This window comes from Elephantulus edwardii, unplaced genomic scaffold (genome assembly GCF_000299155.1).
Source record: "Elephantulus edwardii isolate Elephantulus edwardi_28Jun2011 unplaced genomic scaffold, EleEdw1.0 scaffold00089, whole genome shotgun sequence".
Classification (NCBI taxonomy): domain Eukaryota; kingdom Metazoa; phylum Chordata; class Mammalia; order Macroscelidea; family Macroscelididae; genus Elephantulus; species Elephantulus edwardii.
Genome location: NW_006399839.1, coordinates 3,996,529 through 4,017,045, shown reverse-complemented (window position 1 = coordinate 4,017,045; position 20,517 = coordinate 3,996,529). Strand labels below are relative to the sequence as shown.

The 20,517-nt window shown below is 48.8% G+C and overlaps 1 protein-coding gene across 1 annotated transcript in view; it reads right to left on the bottom strand.

The window, feature by feature from the left end:
* SUDS3 (suppressor of defective silencing 3 homolog (S. cerevisiae)) overlaps positions 1–17,299 on the bottom strand; it is a 38,838-nt gene extending 21,539 nt beyond the window's left edge. Inside the window, exons 1-6 of the mRNA XM_006890413.1 lie at positions 17,158–17,299; positions 14,134–14,203; positions 10,115–10,170; positions 6,317–6,388; positions 4,402–4,421; positions 2,726–2,882 (exon numbers count right to left, since the gene is read on the bottom strand). Of these exons, the coding sequence (XP_006890475.1) occupies positions 2,726–2,882; positions 4,402–4,421; positions 6,317–6,388; positions 10,115–10,170; positions 14,134–14,203; positions 17,158–17,299 (517 nt within the window). The remainder of the gene's footprint in view (positions 1–2,725; positions 2,883–4,401; positions 4,422–6,316; positions 6,389–10,114; positions 10,171–14,133; positions 14,204–17,157) is intronic.
* Positions 17,300–20,517: the final 3,218 nt, after the last annotated feature.

The window sequence follows — 20,517 nt, the reverse complement described above, 5'->3', positions numbered from 1 at the left end:
AACGGAGCTGGAGGAACTAAATGAGGATAGCTACTCTTTTAAGTGCCCATTTAATCTCCACATCAATCCTCTCCTGTGGGTCCTATAATGTCCTTGCCCAAATGACAAGCCCACACCACTAAAATAAGTTACCATCAGAGCCAGGATTTGTCCTGGCCTGGGCCTGTCGGCCTGTGAAGTAGACAATTACAGGAGTCCTGGGTTGAATTCTCTAAGTGCTCAGGACATAAGGCTTCTATTTCAGTGTCGCAATTCCTTCCTCCCAGGCCCAGCTCTGAGCCCCGCTGTCTTACAGAGGAAATCACAGGCTCTGTGAAGGTCAGGAGTGGCTTCCAGGGGCTTGAGGTTTAGATAATGCACCTGGGGAGGCCAGGGCTTCCAAAAGGAAATGAACGGGCAGTTTGTGGCCGGAAAGACAAGGAGAAAAGAAAGCTGTTTGAAGACAGAAAGAACTAAAAAACAAAATCGAAGGGGATGAGGTACCAACTTATGGTCTGTCTGATTCTAGAGAGCCTCACCTTGGCTTTCGTGAAAACTCATGGTCACATCTCCAAACCTGGGAGCTCAACACTCTGGTCTACAGACTGGAAGTATCAGCACCACTGGGTGCTGGTCAGACTTCCGGAAGCTGCCGATGTCACAACAAGTGCCCCCAGTGACTCACACAGACACAAGAGTTAGAGGAGGACTAACCTAACAGCACTCTGGGCCTGAGAACCAGCTTCCACAGCTGTAATCCTGACCGAGGCAGACTGACACATCTATGGGATGGTCTGTGGGTTCCTGCCACCACCCTTCTGGCTGGCAGCCAGGCACTTAACCGCTGTACCACCAGAGCTCCTTGGCAGAATTAAGCAACAGTGCCAGTAGTCAACCATCAACGCACCACAGTGAAACCAGTCCCTCAATTAGAGGAATGAGCGCAGACCCTGAATCCAACACCAGCACGGCACCATTTACAGAGGTGAGGCGCTCCTTGTCCTTCCAGTTCCAGGACCTCAAGTTACCTGGGCAGCACCATCCATACCGAGGGGACCCAGTGCCGCAGCAAGGATGGCGGGCCCTTTAACACCCTCATGGCCGGCTCCAACCACCCCTCTAATCTGTTCGATTGCCTTACAGATGACTTCCCGCCGCTGTTTCTCTTTTCCACCTTGTCAGGCTCAGCTGCAAGTCACTGTGGCAAAGACGCTAGCTGTAAAACTGCCCAGGCAGACAGTACCGCCCACACGTGGGTAAGTGAGCTGCCACAGAGCAGGTAAGGAGAGGGTGCCAGTCCCTTCAGATGCAAAGGGAGTGCCAACAAGCTCACCGCATGACGGTGCACGGGCATCTGGTGGCAGGGCAGAGCACAGCGGTGTGGATGGCAGTGGCCACCACCATGAGAACCCGCAGCAAAGGCAGGCAGAAGAGGCAGCGCGTGGCTGTCAGTCACATATTTCAATAGGAACAAGACGGGGCCATCTGCGGATATGAGGGCAATACCCACTGTCACAGCCTTTTCAAGAGGGGCCTGGCCCTGCTGCTAAGCCTTCCAGTAAGGAAGCCAGCAGAGGAGAGAGGATGTTCCCTAGAGCCCACACCTCCTACTCCACATTCTCCCTGGGTCTCGTGGAGACTGGGTGCACAGCTTCCCTGCTCTTCACAGTTGCTCTCCGTTTCAAGATTCTAAAGCACTGTGTTTTCTATGGAACATGCCTAAACTGGCATCACAGGCCAGACCCCAGGATCTCTGGACGTGATTATAAAGCCCAACTTGGGGGCAGGGGGTTGTTGACAAAGGCCAACCACTCACAAATCAAAGTGACACACACTCAGGGCTACCTTCCCTCGGGACATCTGCTAGTGGACAGTTGGCCAAGTTTCAGGTCAGTGAACTCAGGCCACTTGTGCTCCATGCCGTTCCTGAAGACACAGCTCTAGGAGGGCAGGGCCACTATGCCTCCCCCTTTAATTGCCTCCAACCTGCTGAGGGTCCCCGTGTGGCTTCCTCATATCCTGGAAGGAACTGGCTCGGAGTCTACTGTAACATTACCACCGCCACAGAACACCATCACAGTTCACTTCTCCGGCTGGAATCCTGTCTGTTCAAATGTTCACAGCGGCATTGGGGGGAGTGGGACCCCAGAACATAGAGGATATAGCCAAAAAAAGCTTTCGTTCTCACATCTAGGTCAAAGGAAGATGACATCTTTTCTGCTTCTTACACAAGATTCGGGAGGTGAGGAGGTGTAGAAGAGGGGACCACCAAAAACCTCAACACTCCCTGCCCCATGAATACACTGGGCCATCTGGGGAAGACAGCCAAGACTTGAATGGCAGCGGACCCAGATATAATGCAGAACTTGATGTTGCTACCAACTCCATTTCTAGTCAGAGTCTTGGGCATGGAGGGCATCATCAGCCCCCTCTCATAGACGGGAGGGAGAATGTTCAGAGAGGTTAGCTGAAGTCACTTAGCCAAGACAACGTGGAGTATGGACTCTGCTAACACAAGGCGGTGGGTCAGGACCCAGACGTTAGACTGGAGTAAGTGGAGGGTCCCACCCCAGGTCCCCCGCAGGCCCTGCCTTCTACCACCCCAGGTCCTCCGCAGGCCCTGCCTCCCACCACCGCAGGTCCCCCGCAGGCCCTGCCTTCTACCACCCCAGGTCCCCACAAGCCCTGCCTCCCCCCACCCCAGGTCCGCCACAGGCCCTGCCTCCCGGGCCCCATGCTTTCACACCTCCAGTCAGCTCCATTGTGAGCTTCTCATTTTCAATCATCTTTTTCTTTTCTTCCAACTCAGCAATCAGGTTCTCTTTCAGCTCGACCTTCTTGTCCTCAAATTCTTTCACTGCGGCCTTCTTCTCTTTAATGTAATTCCTCTCCACTTGTTCAGTCTGAGTAAAAGCAGCACAGGTGAGGGGTTGTGGGGTGGCGCTGAGAGCCAAGAGCACGCCTGAAGCCCAGCCCTCAGTCAACAGCAAAGACCTACACTACACATGTGAGAAACTGTTTCACTCACACACACACACACACACACGCGCGCGCGCGCGAAGAGGGAGTCTGCAACAAGTTGCCAAAGAATGTATAAAAAATCAAGCACCAAGATGTTTGCTTGTCTGTATAATGACTTCATTTGCTCCTTGGGCATTCTTTCTTATGCCTGATGGTCAAGCAGAATGTGAGGTCCTCAGAGATGGCAGAAACAACACATTCCACGTGAAACATTCATATTCCGAGTTATTTATATATAACACACTGAGACTCATGGCAGGAGTGGCCACTGTTTTTAATTAATAATGCTTTCAAATACTCGTTAGAGTAAAATGAAGAGCAAAGAGCCAAGGTATTACAGTGGGTGAGTGCTCAGCTGCTAACCAAAGAGTTGGTGGTTCAAACCCATCCAAGCAAAGATCCGACCCTGCTCCCCTCAAGATTCCACCCCGGAAGTCCTAGAGGAGCACTTCTGACTCCATTCTCTGGGGGCACTGTAGGGCCAAATTAGCTTGAAGGCAGGGGCTAGGATTAGGCGCTTGAAGCCTACCGTGTTCAAATATCGAAAGCACAACACTTTTTAAACCGCACCACAGTCATAAAGGAAGAGCAGTGTCCACGGTGGGCTGGGGACAGGGATCATGGGGTCCTTTTCAGGCTGGGGTGACCACAGCCTTTGAAGTGACCACAGAACTAAAATAACTCCCAATGACGTGCTCTGATAAACCATCACCGTCTTCTCAGAACGTGTCCCCCCCCCCCCCGGCACACCCTAACCCCTGCGGCAACGGCACGTCCTTCCAGACGCAGACCCAGATCTCTGCACCCCGAGCACTGGGCCCCACAAAAGATTACAAACAATAAACCAGACTTTCGTACTAGCCTGGAGTTACAACACTAAACCAGACCAGATGCACCAATTCAAAGACGAGGGGGTTTCGAGGGCCATTGTGTTACATAATTAAAACAAAACAAAAACCTATTTCTGCTAAGAATTGTGACTCAAAGCAACCCTAATTGGAGTTTTCAAGGTTATACGTTTTACTAGGAGCAGACGGCCTCTTCTATGCTTTCTATGAGTGGCTGATGGATTTGGAATCCTAAGCTTTCAGTCTGCAGTCCAGCATGCTAATACATCAGACCACTGTAATCCCGATAAAACTCTCAAACGCCGTCCCTGTGAGGTAAATCAACAGGGAAGAGGTGACAGTCAGTCACCCTGAACCCCACGGACAAGCAAAGGCAGCCCAACCAACAAATAAAGAGATGAGTTTCCAAGACCCCTGTTGTCAAGCAGAGCGGTGATGAAGCTTCCAGGCTCGCTCTTTGGCGCTAGCAGGACACACCACCCATTCAGGAATGAGAGCGCAGTCTCAGAAAGAGCCTGGCAGCCATGAAGATGCGAAGGGACTCTGGACTTACTTCCAGCTGGAGGAAGAGCTCTGAAAGAGAGAAAATGGGCAGTTAGCCTTGCTAGGCCGTGTCACTGTTCCAGACAGAGAGGCTAAGAACCATTTCAAAGTCCTAATTGTTTTCTGAAAGTACGGTGACACAAGAAAATGCTTTCATCAGGTGAATGTGGATGAATATGAAGGGAGAGGGAGGAAGGAGAGAAGGGCGCAAGAACTCGGGACCTGAACAAACCTGGCCCTGGCACTTATGCCCAAGAGCAAACATGGAGGACAGAAATCAAACCACCATCCTCAAAGCCCCTGGCTGTCTGCTCAATTCTGACTCGCTGCCTCGAAGGACGGCACAGACCAAAGGTTTGTGATGCTGGGAACCTTTACAGATGCAGACGGCCCCATCTTCCTGGCTACAGGGTTTGCATCGGCCAAGCTGCTTAACTCCGGTGCCACCAGGGTTACTTCAAAGTATCAACGCAAAATGAAAAGAATACTTCTTCGTTGGAACCAGTTTTAAGATTCACTCACTCAAAAAAGGGTAGGATGAGCCAGGAGGAAGGGACACTGTCAGTCCTGAGGCGATGCTGTCATGTCAAGGACCTTGGGGGGAGCAGGGACACTCGCAGAACCTGGCACCACACTCTTCTCTGACCAGCTATAGACGGAACGCAGCCCAGCCTTGAAGCCTCTGACCTTGTCTCTCTTTTTCCACCCTCGCTAAGACCACTGGCTTTCCAGCTAGCAGGTGCAACAGCTTATTAACTGTGCATGAGGGACTGAAATAGTTTCCTCATCATTAGATGAGCCCCTCTACAAACCTCACAGTGGCCTAGTGCTAAGGAACAGCACTACCAACCCAGAGGCATGTGGTTCAAATCCACTAGCTGCACTGAGGGAGAAGGATGGGCTGTCTCCTTCTGTGCAATTTACTGCCTCTGAAAACCTGCTGGAGGGTCTGCTATGGGTCTGTTCTGACTTGACAGTACACAGTAACAATCCCAGGGAGTCCTGGGGGTACCGTGGTTTAGCGCTTGCCTGCCAACCCAAAGGCCGCCGCTCAGGAGGAAGAGGTATCAGTGTGCTACTCTCAGGATTCACAGCTCTGCACACCCCACGGACAGCTCTGCTGTCTTACAAGGTCACTCGGAGCTGGGATTCACTCAATGCCAATGGTTTTTTTCCTTCTATAAATCTAGAACTTTCGACTAAACAGGTCTGTAGTTCTCAATTATTTTAGGGTACCATTAGGGTTATAGCATTATAACCATACATTAGGTCCACAGAAATTGAGGGTACTGCACAACTCCAGGGGGCGCTGTTCTCATTTCACTGGGGTCCCTTTTACACACCTAATCTATCCTGTGGGCTCGTTTGCAAAAAAACATGCCCATTCACACAAAGTATTTCACAGGCCCCCAGACTAAGTGACCCCAATGCTCAATTAACTACCCCTGGAGTACAGAGACGAGTGCATGGTGGTCCATCAGAATGCCCCAACATGGCAGCACTCATGCGAAGCTAGGTGAGCCCTTATTAGACTCTTATTACCAAAGCGACTCCTCCCCACAGAACAGAAAAGGCAAACTGAAAACGGGAGTGGGGGCATCTTCACAGCCTTTTCCAAATCAGCACCTCTGACTGTCCACTCAGGAGGACAGGGCGTGAAGGTGAAGGGCTCCTCCTGGGCCTCTGGGGAGCAGAGTCCAACCACAAGGAGCTACACCCAATGCCCTTGACAGCTAGGGATTTAATAGATAGATAGGGAAGGAACCAAGCAGACCTGCAGCTCAGGGGTAGGGGAGGGCCTCAATACTGTTCCCTAACAGGACATTTGGACACATGTTGGAGAACAGCTCTTAAAGCGCTTACGACATCAACGATCAACAAAAGGAGGACTGTCGGAGGGCGACCCGCACCGGCCGCGGCCTTACCTGCGTTTCGGACCCTCTCTTTGTACTGCTGGTCTAGTTTCTTCATTCTCTTCTGATATTCCTGAAGCGTACCTGGTTTTGATCAATTGCAAAAGAAAAAGAAAACATTACAACAAAGACCAAGCCACTGTGAGTTAGCCCCAAGTTCTTGCACCAACAGTGATCACTTCAATGACATTTGAGGCAAACACAAGCCAAGGACAGTCACCCACACACATCGAGTTAAGCCCATTCTGGTTCTCAACTGCACAGATGCCAAGTGAATTCTGATCGAGGGATCAGAAATCCAGAGAAAGGCAGAGATGAGGGAGCACAGGCACACCAAATGGATTTAAGAATTGCTGAGAACCAGTTAGGTTCAACTGAGGATCTCTACTCATCACGAGCGAAAGAACAAGAGGAGCACACGAAAGACTTAGAGAATAAACTGGTCAACCCTGCAAATCCTTCTTCCTCGTCTGAGCAATGTCAGTTTGAAGACTAAGATGCACCTGACTGTGGATACAGTCTTTCCAACCACTTGCTATGAATCTCAGAGCTGGACAGTGAATAAGGATGACAAAAAGAATTGATGCTTTGGAGCTGTGGTGCTGGAGAAGTGTACTGACTGAACCATGGACTGCCAAAGAACAGACAGGTCTTGGAGGAGGTGCACCCAGAGTGTTCTTTGGAGGCGAGATGAGGAAGTGTCATCTCACACACTCTGGGCATTGTCCATGCCTTGGAGAGGGACAGCATGCCTGGAAAGGGGGGGGGCAGTGAAAGAAAGGAAGACTGGGGGGGCTGACACAGTGACTGTGGCAATGGGCCTCAGTGTGTCAGATGTGAGGATGGCCCGGGACAGGACGGGGTTCAGCTGTTGTTTGCAGGATTGCTGTGAGCTGTACTCGACTTGATGGTAACAGACCACCACTCCCACCCGATAGAGAGCCCACATCTACCCAGGGACCAGAAGAGCTAGATGGTGGTCAGCTACAACCACCAACCATTCCCTTCAAGGACACACAGACAGATCCTGAGACCAAGGAGGAAAATGTGCAACAGAATATAAACTCTTTGGGGGAGGGATTGCATAACATTGAAAGAGTTTTTCTTTTCAAGGAGAAGAGTGAAATGGGGGAAGTGGGTGGGCAGGGAGAAAAGTGCAACAGTGATTGACTAGAAACCTAAGTCTCTGCAAACTTTCAAAATTAATTTAAAAAAAAAGTATATAAACTCTTAAAATCCACATTTCCTGGAGCAGTTGAAACTGGGGGATTCCCTAAGACTGTCATCCTTACACCGTGAACAAAAACGCCCCCAAGTGTGGCTGTCAGAGGACCAAAGGGCTAACACACTAAGTGAAGGGTATTATCTACGGCTCAGAAGCTCCATTTAAAATAAAAAACCATCTGTATGAGGCAACAGTACTCATGCTAAAGTTGAGAAAGTAGAAGAGAAACGAGAGTAATGGAAATGGAACAACCAGAACACAATTAAAGACAGCACTGACGCATTGTGAAAAACATAACTTACAGAGCTGAGAAATGGTAGCAAAAACTGTCAAATGGGAACTAATTTGTGGTATAAACTTCTATCAAACATGTAACAAAACACATTTTTTAATAAGAAGGAAGAAACAAAATGTAATAAAATCAGCAGTCCTGTGTCATTTTCAAGGTGTCCACTGTATTAGTGTTCACAACTAACTCTGGTTTAAACAAGAACAGGAGAACTACTTTCCGCTACAGGACACACAGCCTCCCTTTCCGCAGAAAGCTCACCCCCCCTTCAATAAGCTCTAAGTCATCGCTGGCCAGGAATTTCCTTTGTCCAATATGGCAGCCACTGGTCACAAGCGGCTACTGAGACGCGGTAACCTGACATGTGGCTGTTGTGTGTCGTCAAGTTGGAACTCACTCATAGCTGACCCTCCAGCGGGTTTTCAGAGGCAGTTAATCACATGGGAACAGACTGCCCATCCTCCTCCTGTGGAGCAGCTGGTGGATTCGAACCGTATGCCTTTGGGATTGCAGTGCAGGTTCTTCTCACTAGGACACCAGAGGTCCCGGTGTGGCTGGCACCACTTAATAGGAAAGATTCTGTTCCTCAAGGTTAAGGAGTCACATGTGGCTATACCGGCATATACACTGCACTGGCGCAGTCATGCCAGATCTCTGCCCAGTTCACTTCTCTTCCTCAAGGAAGGAAGTAGCTAGTCTGTAGGGAGGCGCACTGCTAATCAAAAGGCAGTGATTCAAGTCCACCGGCGGCTCCACAAGAGAAAAGCAATCTCCTTCTATGCAATTTACACTTCCGGAAACCCACTGGGAGGGAGGGTCAGCCAACAGCAGGTTCCATCACAACAGTAAATGAGATGGGGTGTCTGAAAATTTTGGTTTTTTTAGTCCCGAGCTAATAAAGAGCTTTCTAACTCATGAAGGAAGCGTTCCCTAACCATATGCTTTAGTCAGTGTTACCCCTGAACTGTGTCCCCTGCCCGGAACACATGCTAGAATCCTGAATCCACTATCGGTGGATATAATCCTTCTGAAAACAATTTTAGGATAATCAGATCACAGCTGAGTTCCATAGAGTTCTAAATCTAATTACTTCCTGAGCTCTGGTGGCCTAGTGGCAAAAAGCTGCACTACAATCCCAAGGGCACATAGTTCGAGGCAATCGGCTGCTCCATGGGAGAAGAATGGGCAATCTCCTCCCACATGATTAACTGCCTCTGAAAACCCACTGGAGGGTCAGCTATGAATAAGTTCTAACTCGATGGCACACAATGACATTATTAAAAAAAAAAAATCTAGTTCCTTCCAAATTTAAAAAGAACGTATTAAACATTCAGATTAAAAACACAGATACACAGGAAAACAGACATCACATCAGGACATATTAATATTTCCCCCCCAAATTCCTCATCCAGCCATCCCACACAGACCCTACAGGCTTGTAACACTGGAATGCACTTCTTTCTCTGACAGCACTTCTATCATCAACAGAAGATGTTTGACTAGAGCTCACAGACACACGTATTAAGCCAAGATCCTTCTCAAGAGGGCTGGTTGAAGAAAGACAGAGCCGTCTGCTTCCATGCACAGCCTTGGGGCACCTCTCCTCCACCCTGCAGGGGTGTTACCAGTCAGAACGGGCTCAACAGCACCCCGCTGTCTGGTTTCACTGCCCAGAGAAGCCCACAGCATGAAGCAGACGTGGACAGTGAGCAGCCCACCATCCTCAATCACCCAGAATCTCACCTGCCCTCTCTTTTCTCCACTTGACAGATTAAAAAGCAGATAAACAAAAGAAAGTTATGTGTCATCAGCCAGGATAGGATTTGGGGTTCACATAGTCCTGACTCAAAACTGCCAAACTGTCACCTGCAGCAATGAGCACGCAACAAGACACAACCTGCTCTCGATTTACTGTGGAGGGGGAAAGCACACGGTGGAGCTGATCCACAGAGCTTTAACATTTAATTGGGGGGGGGGGTGTCACAAAACTTTATTCCTTCATGACCACCCTCTTTCTTCAACATTTAGCTTAGTAAAGCCTATTTTTAAGAGAGTGGTTTTCAACTCCTGCTCTAGAGGATGCCCTAAGGGAGATGCCATTCGAAGAAAGAATTTCCTTATTTGAAAGTAAAAAACTCCAAAGTCTGAAAATGACCACTTCACTTAGGTACACCCACTGGACACCTTCAAATGGCAAGGCCCAACTTTCCCTCACTCCCAGCAGTGATTTCAGAGTTCAAGGGTTTAGGACATGGCAGGTATATGGGTGAAAGGTCAAATCACATCACATACCAACCTTCCTGTAGCTGCTGCAACTGTCTCTTGAGAGACGCCAGTTTGTCCTGATACATCCTGGAGGAAGGGGGAGAAAAAAGACACATTGAAAGATAAAAACATCCAATACTAACCCTGAAAACATCCACAAGCAGGAATTACAGGGAGGTCTGAGCAGCTGTAGCATGCCTAATAGGAAAGAACAAAATCCAAAAGTCTACTAGCTGATTTAAGACGTACTGGAAGCTACCGGTGGTGCAGTGCATAACTTGTCAGGCTGCTAATCAAAAGGTTGGTGGTTCGACCCTACCAGCTGCTCCAAGGGAGAAAAGACTAGCAGGCTCGGAAGCCCAACGCAGGGCTGCGGCAGGTCAGGCTTGAGCTTTGGTTCTGGGCGGTTTTCCTGGTTGGTAGGTACTGATAGCTGATCCAAGAAGTACTGGCACAGCGGTTAAGCACTCAGCTTGAAAAGCTAGTAGTTCAAATCCTCCAGGTGTGCCGAGGAGTAAGATGGGGCAATCAGCTTCCATAAAGGCAGTCAGTGTGCTGGTGTCGCTGTCAGGACCCCCAGTGAGCCCATGCCCCACGGAGCAGGGCACTGGCCCGCCTGCGCCGTCGTCACAGCCACCCGAGGGGCTGCTCTGTTTGAGTCCATCGTTGTAGCCTCCATGTCAACCACCTTCCTCTCTTCTTCGCTGACCTGCTACCTGACCAAGCATGCTGTCCTCCTTCAGCTGGTGATCTCTCCAGTAACACACACCCCATCAAGATCACAGCCCCAGGACGCCTATGGGGCAGTTCTACGCTGTCTCTAGAGATACAAACAGTTGGAGTCAGAACCTACATGGTGGCAGCGAGCTTTGGTTTGGTAACGGAAGGGACCCCAATCCCAACTCAAGGTTCCAGCTTCTGTCATCTCACCTTTAGAGAATCGGCTAGAATCCGGAGTAAAGCAGCTTCCGGTCAATAAGCAACAAGGACACAGTGAGTTAGACAGTGATATACAGAGAAAACCACCAAGATCGCTTGGAGTCTTAAGCGTAACTGAGACGAGTGTGCACACAAAAGCACAACAAACAGCATTAAACACAGCATTTAGACAATTAGATTACAAATTCCAAAGCAGGAAGGATATAGATATGGTGGCTGTGTATGCACATAATGCTGCATGCTCATTTCTTTAAAAAACAAACAAACAAAAATCACTATTCTTTGAGGATCAGAGAAACAGTAATGGAGATGGAGATGTGGAAGTGTAGGATTGACTCGAAGCCTGAGATAAAAGCACCCAACATCTGCAAAGCACAAGAAGCCAGCAGGGTGTTTCTCGATCGTATCCAGAGGACTATGGGAAATTATACTCTGTGACAAGTCTGCAGGAGCGAGTCCACACTGAAATCATCCCTCTGCAATGCCTCGGCTTCCCCCTGAAAAGCAGCCCCAGTTCACAGTGAGAGACACAGGATTTGCCACCTGGAAGAAAAGGGTAATCCAAGGGTCACCAGAAAACAGACAGCTGCCTTCTGATGGCTCAGATGAAGGCTGCACATACAAGGACAATCCCAGTTTACAGGGGGAAGGCGAGAGTGGGCAGAATGGAGAGTTTTTCAGGATGGTCGAGTCTTTGGGGGAAATTCGGAAACTTTTTTCCTTCTGCTTTATGATATTAATTGTAATACACACCACATAATTTTAGGACATAAATCATAATACACACATTCGAGGCCACCAGCTGCTCGGTAAGAGAAGGTGGGCAATCCCTCCCTGTGCGATGAACGGCCTCTGAAAACCCGCCAGAGGGTCAGCTATGGGTCGCTTCTGACTCTGGCGCACACCACCACAAAGGGACTTGGGAGCACACTGTTCAAGGTTGGAAGTTCAAATCCGTGACCTGTTCCACGAGGGAAAGCTGGGCAGTGTCTGCTGTGAAGATTTACAGGCGTGGGAATCCGGTGAAAGGTCACTATGGGTCAGAACTGATCCACAGCAGTGGGTTTGCCTTGAAGTGTCTCAAGCAAGCATGTGTTTAGCCTGGCAGATTGCATCCTTGGCAGTGCTGCCCCGCTGCCCCGCTCAGCCTCGGCCTGACGGCGCTGTGTGCTGGCACCTGGGGTGGGCACGCCTGGCGCAGCTCTTGCTCAGACAGTTCTCCGGAGCTTCACTGCCTTTGCAGCTGCTGCCACTGTCAACACCAATGTTGCCTCTCCTGGTCTGTCCCTGTCTCTTCCTGTTCACATATTTACTTCTCCCCTAAAAGACAAGATGTATTCTCTGGTTCTTTCTCTTTGACTAGTGAGATTCTCATTTCCTGTTCGTGAGCCTGCGCCTCTGAACACTGGCAGGATGGTCAAACTGACCGAGCCCCGCGTTAGCTTTCTGTACATCTCATTTGTATGCTCCCACCCAAAAGGTGCTATTTACAGAAGGAGCAAGCTATCTAACCCCCTTGGCGAGCTACAGTGAACACTGACCACAGTCTTCTCAATCACTTACTACGCTGCTGAGAGCTGGACAATGAATACGGACGACAGAAGAATGGATGCCTGTGAACTGGTGTGGAAACGGGTACCGGGTATCCCATGGATTGAAGAACACCAAGAGGTCTTGGAGAAGGTGCAGCGAGAGTGCTAGGATTATGAAGCTTACTCTCACAGACCGGACCGTGGGTATGTTGCTAGGAGATGCTATGGAGGGACAATGAAGGAGAGCAAGACCTCAACCAGGTGGACTGACAACAATGGGCTCAAGCGTGTTAGAAATTGAGGATGGCACAGGACAGGGTTCAGATCTGCTCAGAGGGTCACTATGAGTCATACTGGACTCGACAGCACCTAATAACGACAACAACCCTGATAATGTTGTGAAAATCAAAGTTAATGGCCTGAATAAAACATTACAAATAATTCGTTATCACGTTAAGATTCTTGGAGCAGGAATAGAAAGCAATAAATATGTCAGTTAATACCAAACTGATAGGGGGAACTCTGGTGGCCTAGTGGCAAGAAACTGCACTGCAATCCCAGAGGCGCACGGTTCTAATCCACCAGATGCTCTGCCGGAGAAGGAGGCGCAATATCCTCCTGTACCAGTCAGATCTGATTTGACGGTACACGCACAGAAAATAAAAAAAAAAAAAATACCAAACTGATGAAATGCAATAAAATTAACGGGGAGCTATGCACACACACACATTGTGCTTGAAAATTAACAGGGACTATGCACACCAAGCCGAAGGTGGTATAGTACTGGTCTGTGTGTTGCTGTACAGAGGTAACTCATGGTTGCTGTGATGCTGAAGCCTGTGACAGTGATGTGCCAATCGTGGTAATGGGCACCCATGGTGGACAGTGTTGGCTGGAGCTTCCCAACTAAATCAAGCCTGGAAGCAGGAGCGGCATCCACTTCCGAAATGGCTTGCCTCTGGAAACTCTATGTACGAACAGTGCTCAGGCTGTTCGTTCACAGGGTCGCTATGAGTCGTCTACGACTCGATGGCATTAAACAACAACATACACACAGAGACCTGGTGCTTAAAGTACAACAGTAAACTATATACCAAACCAGCTGCCAGAGTGACCTGGTGCTTAAAGTACAACAGTAAACTATATACCAAACCAGCTGCCAGAGTTCTCTGACTCACAGGGATTCCGCAATGTGTCAGAACAGCACTGTGCTCCCTCAGGATTTTCGATGGCTGATTTTAGATTGCCAAGCCTTTCTTCCACGGTACTCTGGGCGGACTTAAACCTCCAATCTTTCAGTTAGCAGCAGTATTGCCCAGTCTCACCCTCCACCGCAATCAAATTGATTTTGACTCATGGGACAGAGGAGAATGGCTCCTTGAGTTTCTGAGGTTATAAATTGTGTGAGGCAATAGTTTCACTCTTCTGCACAGCAGCTGGTAGATTCGAGTTATCAACCCATTGGCTGGTAACCCACTCCTCATCAGGGCTCCTCTGTACCACCCAAAGTTAATTATAGATGTTATTGTCTGTATTTCAAAAAGAACGGGAACAACACAAAAAAGCCTGTATTACTCACTGTTCTTTCATTTCTACGTAGTCTTCTTCATCATGTTTTGCCAGGTCCGTTTCACTAGCATCCTCCGTGTCTGTGTAAAATTAGAGAGAAGGGTTAGTTAGAAATCATGATTCACGGATTTAGCATCATCTGATACAGTACAAGGAACTCATAAACATCTGTAAAATGAATTCCCATGCAGTCCAGACCTGCCAGAGGCTTCCCATAAAAACTCTAAGGCTCAAAGAAAACACCACGTCCAACTCATACACGGTCAGATGTGTTCCAAGAGCACGGCTCCCCTCCATGTGCAGAGAGCAGGTGCACGGGCGTCACGGTCAAGGCTGCTACTTCTGCAGAAGCAACAGAGCTGACAGACGAGGAAAAGGGAGTGTGGGTGGAAAGCTGGGAAGCTGTAGGCTGTCAAGCCTCATTTTCTCACTACTCTAAAAAAGATCTTATATAGGCAGCATCTTCTGATGCATGCCCCATTTGTCTCTGTAACACATTTGACATTAATGGGATGCTGGTGGTGCGGTGTGTCAGGCAATGGGCTTCCAACCTCAAAGGTTGGCAGTTCAAATTTAATGAGAAGATTTCGGTAAATGTCTACAGCCTTGGAAACTGGATGGAAGGTCACCAGGAGTTGCAAATCAACTTGACAGCACTGGGTTTGTTTGGGTTTGTGTACAACAACAAACAAAAATAAAAAACAAAAACCCTAAACAAAAACAAAAACCTCCAAACAAAAAAAAAAACAACAACAACAAGCAAACCAACAAACACAACACTGTCAACACATTAGTTCTAGGTCATGGTGACCTCACACACTTAAGGGTAAAACTGTGCGCTGAGAGGTTTTCTGTGCAGCTAGGATCCTCAGGACTTTTCTTCCGAGGCACCTCTGGATATATTCAAACTGCCAAATTTTAGCACGGTAGGCAAGACATAACCACGTGTGCCACCCAGGGATGCCACAGGGTAAGAACAACAAAAAAACGGTTATGTTATAATAACTGAAATCTTTTCAAAGTTACAGCTAAACTGAGCAAGATGATTTTATCAGAAACTGTTTCAGAACCTTTTAAACATCAAACATTTTGGCTGCAGTGTCTGTGTCATGTCTACAGTCCTGAAAGAGAAAACCAAATCTACTCCTCAAGGGATTGGAGTTGGGGGTGGGGAGAAGAGAAGGGTCCAAGTGACACATAAAGTTCTACTTTGTCCTGGAGGGTCACTAAGCATGGGGGGGGGGGGGAAATGGGATCCATTTTGGTGTGATGGCTCCCCCTCGTGGGCTTTAGTAGTAGTCGTTCAAATGCGCCACCTTCAAAAACCCAGGTTAGGCTTGTTTTCCAAGGTAGTTTACCCAAACCTCTTAAGAGTGCTGGCAAATTGTCCCCTTTTCCTTATGACTCAGGGTGAAGTCTCTCTCAGGGAGGAGTGATAGGGAATGGCAAAGGATACACTGACAAAGAAGATTAATCAGAACTGGCTTTGACAAGCACTGTGGCATTTGGACAAGAACAAACTGGGAGGAGGGTAGAGAGAATAGTGCAACAATGAATGAGTGGAAGCCCAAAATCTCTGTAAATGTTTATGAAAATTAATAAAATATAATTATAGAAAAAAAAAAAAAGAGTGCTGGCAAATTAATGAAACCAGCAACGAAGCCCTCAAGAAGAGCATGTCCTCAAGAGGAAATAATCCTGCCAAGACTTGCAAAGTGCATCATCTCCGAAGACTCACAGCCATCAGTCCCATTCTTTAACTCTTGCTACCTCTGGACTGGCAGCTGAAGCTCCCCATTCAACACAAGCCCACCTGCCCTCCTTCAGTCTGAAGAGCCTCCCAGAGACATCGCCACCAGGTAGGTGGCTTGCGGGGGACTGAAATAAGTAAGCGTTTCTAATCGATCCCTCCAAATACATATTCCTCAGACTACTCAATCTCATTGCCTTCAACTCTAGTGATCTGCCACTGGGTTTCCGAGGCTCCAAATCACAAAGAGAGGAGACTTCCCACCCACCCCCAACCAGCCTCTGAGCATCATCTGGTAGCTTTGAACCAATGGAGACATGACACACATGTTCTTTAAGTTAGCAGCACAATGACCCTCCCCACCCAAACTATACAATCCCATCTAAACAGCAAGATTTTTGCAAGGCAGTGATTGTCAATGTAAAGAACACAGAACTGAAAACAATACACCCATTGACTAAATCCTTTCTTTTGCGGCCTGAGGGCTATTTTAGGCACACACCTCATTGAATCATCTTCAATGCCCCAGGGAATGATTACAGCTGACTCCAGATAGGGGCCTAGCCCCGCAATTACTTTCAACTGTGAGAAGTAATTTACCTGCGCCAAGAAAGTGCTCAAGTAGTAAGGATTAATCGGGTCAACCCCCATGTCTTAAATGGAAATCCCCACAGCTGAATTCGCAGCAAACCTGCGCTGTTCAAGGCTGGACCACTACCAGCCCGGAGGAGGCTGGAGAAAGGGAAACTCTGAAGCTTAAGAAAAGTTGTCCGCGGTCACAAAGTTGCAGAAAGTGGCTACCAATTGGAAACATCGCCCTGGCCCGGTTCCAGGTTCCACTCTTAGAGCCGATCGGCACTTTTCACTGCGAGATGCAATTTCTTGGCTAGCAAATCCGGTGGATAAGGGGCAAAAGGGGAACCCAGAAGCCTAAACGGGCTCGTCTCTGCCCCGCTCGGTGACTAAGATGGGAAGAGAGTTACAAAGTGGAGACAGAAGTTCCCCTGGGGACAGTTAGGGATGGAAGGTACATCTCTTAAAGGGACCGGCAGTTCTGACATCTCCCGAAGTCCCTTCCCTCTCGGATTGTAGGGCGCAACATACCCAGGGGTTCCCCTCTTTCCCAGCGCGAGTCAAGGGATTAATTTCCAGGAGCCCAGCTGCCCCCAAAACCAGCCCTACTCCCCGGAGGTCAGCCCGCCCCCGTCCCTTACGGCCTCACCTATGACCCCTGGGGGGTACCTCGCCTGCCCCGGGGTCACCCAGCCAGCGCAAAAGAAGCACCTTCGTCCGACTCGCGGCCCCGACAGCTGTGCTCATCGTCCTCCGCACTCTCCGGCTCCTCGTCGTCGTCCGGGTAGTACTCCGGGGCCGGCGGCGCTCCAGCCGGGGCCGGGGCCGGGGCCAGCAGCCCCGCGGCACTCATGTCGCCTCCGGCCGTGGCCGACTGTATCAAAGGGAGACCACGACCACGCGCGCGGGAGATGCGATGTCCGCTTCGAAGCTGCCGTGGGAGCCCCGGACTCGAGGGGGAGCCGCGGCGCCCCCTTCCCGGTCTCCGCGAAGCTCTGCCCCTCTCGCCCGCGCTCGGCAACGGGGGCCTCGCGCCGGCGGCGACTTCCGGGTCGCAAGCTGCCCCGCGACCGCCTGACTCCGCCCTGCTAGAGGGAGCGGGGCGAAGCTTGCGACGCCCCTTTTGCATAAACACCTTCCCTGCCATCGCTGCTCAAAATAACGTCAACGGTATGGGTGAGAGGGGACGGGCAAAATATATAGGGGTAGGCAAATCCATGGGCAGGCTTCGAAAGGGCCAGGACCCCGAGGCTAAGGGGTAGTTTTGAGACGTGGCCGCCAGGTGGCGCCTGGAGCCGGAACTGAAGTGGGTGGGAGTCGCCTGCTGCCCGAGGGACCCAGGGATGGAGGGACTGCTGGCAGGTGCAAGTGGTCTCTGCTTTCATTTAAGCAGGTGAATCGCACCAACCGCGCCCTTTTCTATATCGGGAAATTTTCAACTCTCGAGTTTGACCAGAAAAATGAGCCCCTGATCCTCCCCTCGCCAATTGGAACTTGAATCACGAAATGCATGTTGAGGTTCCATTCTAGGATCTGCAAAAAGGCTGAATGTTGTGTGGTTGTTTTCAGCCCGTGGGAGCCATTTCTCTTTGCACAGCTGTTCCCTGAAAAAGCTTCCCCCCTGATTTTACAGATGAGGAAAAAATATGTTGTTTGCCTAATAACGTGGTACCGTTTAATCTGCCTTCTTTAGGCTCCCAAACCCAGGCCCTTCACACAGCAGTGCTTTTGTATTTATTTCCTCGAATACTATTTTAAACAGTTACTGTTGCTCAATCCAATAACTCGCCACTCAGCTTTTAGGTGTGCAAGCAGCATGTCTGCCTACAGTATATTTATTTGGCTAAAATTTGTGTGATATTTCTCCAAGTAGAAGGTGACAGTGTTACAAGTTTTGGTTATAGATCTCAGGTGACTCTGAGAAGATCTCGTTTATAGCAAGAATCGTTGACCTTTAATAAAAAAAAAGAAAAGAAAAGAGAAAAAAAAAAAGAATCGTTGACCTGTATATATCTTCTTTCCTCCTACTTGTAGATTCTTAAGCACTACATATATTAAAGAATCCTGGTCCTTATTCGCACGTGGAAGACATTTTGCAGGGGCGTCTCCCTGCACCCAAAGAAAAATTAAAAAATGTAAAAAGTAAGAAAAAGGATAAATGACGAAAAGGGCCCAAAGATGGCTTACTGGATTGTTAAAAGAAGTAGGGAAAATGTCACTCTTTTTCTCACTACCAACTTCTCAGTTGAAGTAACTTCTACAAGTTACTTTAAGTTTGCTACTTGTAGCAAATTTGAACATTATTTACAAGTTAGAGAAACCAAACCTTTTCTCAAGTCCATTCAGACTCAAAACCGACCCACAGAACAGAGAAAAACAGCCCCATAGGGTTTCCAAGGAAACCTTTTAAAAGAAAAAAAAATGCGATTTGATAATAATAGGTATAGATCAATAATAATTATATAAAATACAATATGCAGTTTGCATACCGCCTAGGGGCAAGAAGGTGCGCTGTAATCTTGAAGGAATGCAATTCAAGGTCACTAGCTGCTCTGAGGGAGAAGGATGGGCAATCTCCTCTCATGAGATTAACTGCTTCTGAAAACCTGCTGGAGGGTCAGCTATGGGTGGGTTCTGATTCTATGGTACAAAACAACAGAGAATGATTGTATAAAACACTGAGTGTCAGATCATATAAAGCAATGTACATGAATGAAATAGAAAAAAGTTTTTAAAAAGTATTTTGAGTCAAAGTGTACAAAGCATATTGTTTTCCCAATCATTCATGCATAATTTGTCCCATAATATCAATTACAATTCAATATCTAGTCATCCATTCATTCCAGATTGCTTTTGCCTTCACCCATCTTAGTGCTTGTGGTTGTTGTTAGGTGCCCTCAAGTCAACTACCACTCATAGAGACCCTGTGAACGGCAGCTCTGAACCATGCCCTGTTCTGTGCTGTGCCCTCCTTGCGACCTCTAATACGCATGAACCACAGGTGCACTTGCTATGTCAATCCATGCTGTTGAGGGTCTTACACTATTTCTCTGACTTTATACCTTTCCCAGCACGACGTTCTTTTCTTTTTTTAAAAATTTTTTTTTTATTGGGAAAAACATATTGGGGGTACAAGGAGGTGAGGGTTAGGGGCAGAAGGGTGAGGATGGGCCAGGATGCAGTTGCAGAGCTGCAGTTTGGTTGGTGGGGGGAGCAGGTGAAGGAAATGATGAGGGTCCAGTGGGGACCAGATGCTACAGAGGAATGACAAGCATTTTCCAATAGTAATTAAACCAACTGTCTTATTGATTTGGGAATTGGATGCCGACTCTCTGGCTTCTTCATGCTGAACAGGGGCGTAGATATAAAGGGGGGAAGGGAGGACGCTTTATCACCTTACTGGTGGTCTTGGGTTACAGCTGCTTGCCTTCATGCTCCTGAGGGCCGCGACGGTTCGCCCTGAGCCGGGGGCCAAGCGCAGCTCGCCCTGGGCAGAGGGCCGCGACGGCTTGCCCCGAGCCGGGGGCCGAGGGCAGCCCGCCCCAGGCAGAGGGCCGCGACGGCTGAAGTAGTCTTTTTTAAAAAAAGAAGAAGAAAAAGTGTGTGTGTGTGTGTGTGTGTGTGTGTGTGTGTGTGTGTACCATCAAATTGGATCTGACTGGTACAGGAGACTGCCCCTCCTTCTCCAGCAGAGCATGAAGTAGAGTCTGGGTTCCCCGCCCCCCGCCCCCAGGTGCCTGTCGGGGCCTGGGTTTCAGCTGTCCACACCACAGCAGTGGGCAACGAGCTTAAAGCCCCTAATGGCTCTGGGCGCTGACTCTCACCAGTGGCTATGGATGAAGTCACAGGCGAATACGACGTTCTTTTCTAAGAACTGGCCCTTCTTGATAACATACCCCAAATGTGTGAGCTTAGAGTAAGTTTCATCATCCTGGATTCTGAAGATTGCCCTTCCTCCAAGACAGGCCTGTTTGTTCTTTTGGCAATCCTTTTGGTATGCTCTATTAATTAATTTTCAATTGCCTCCCTTTCCCTCCCTGCTAACCACACTGGAATGATTATGTCTAGATT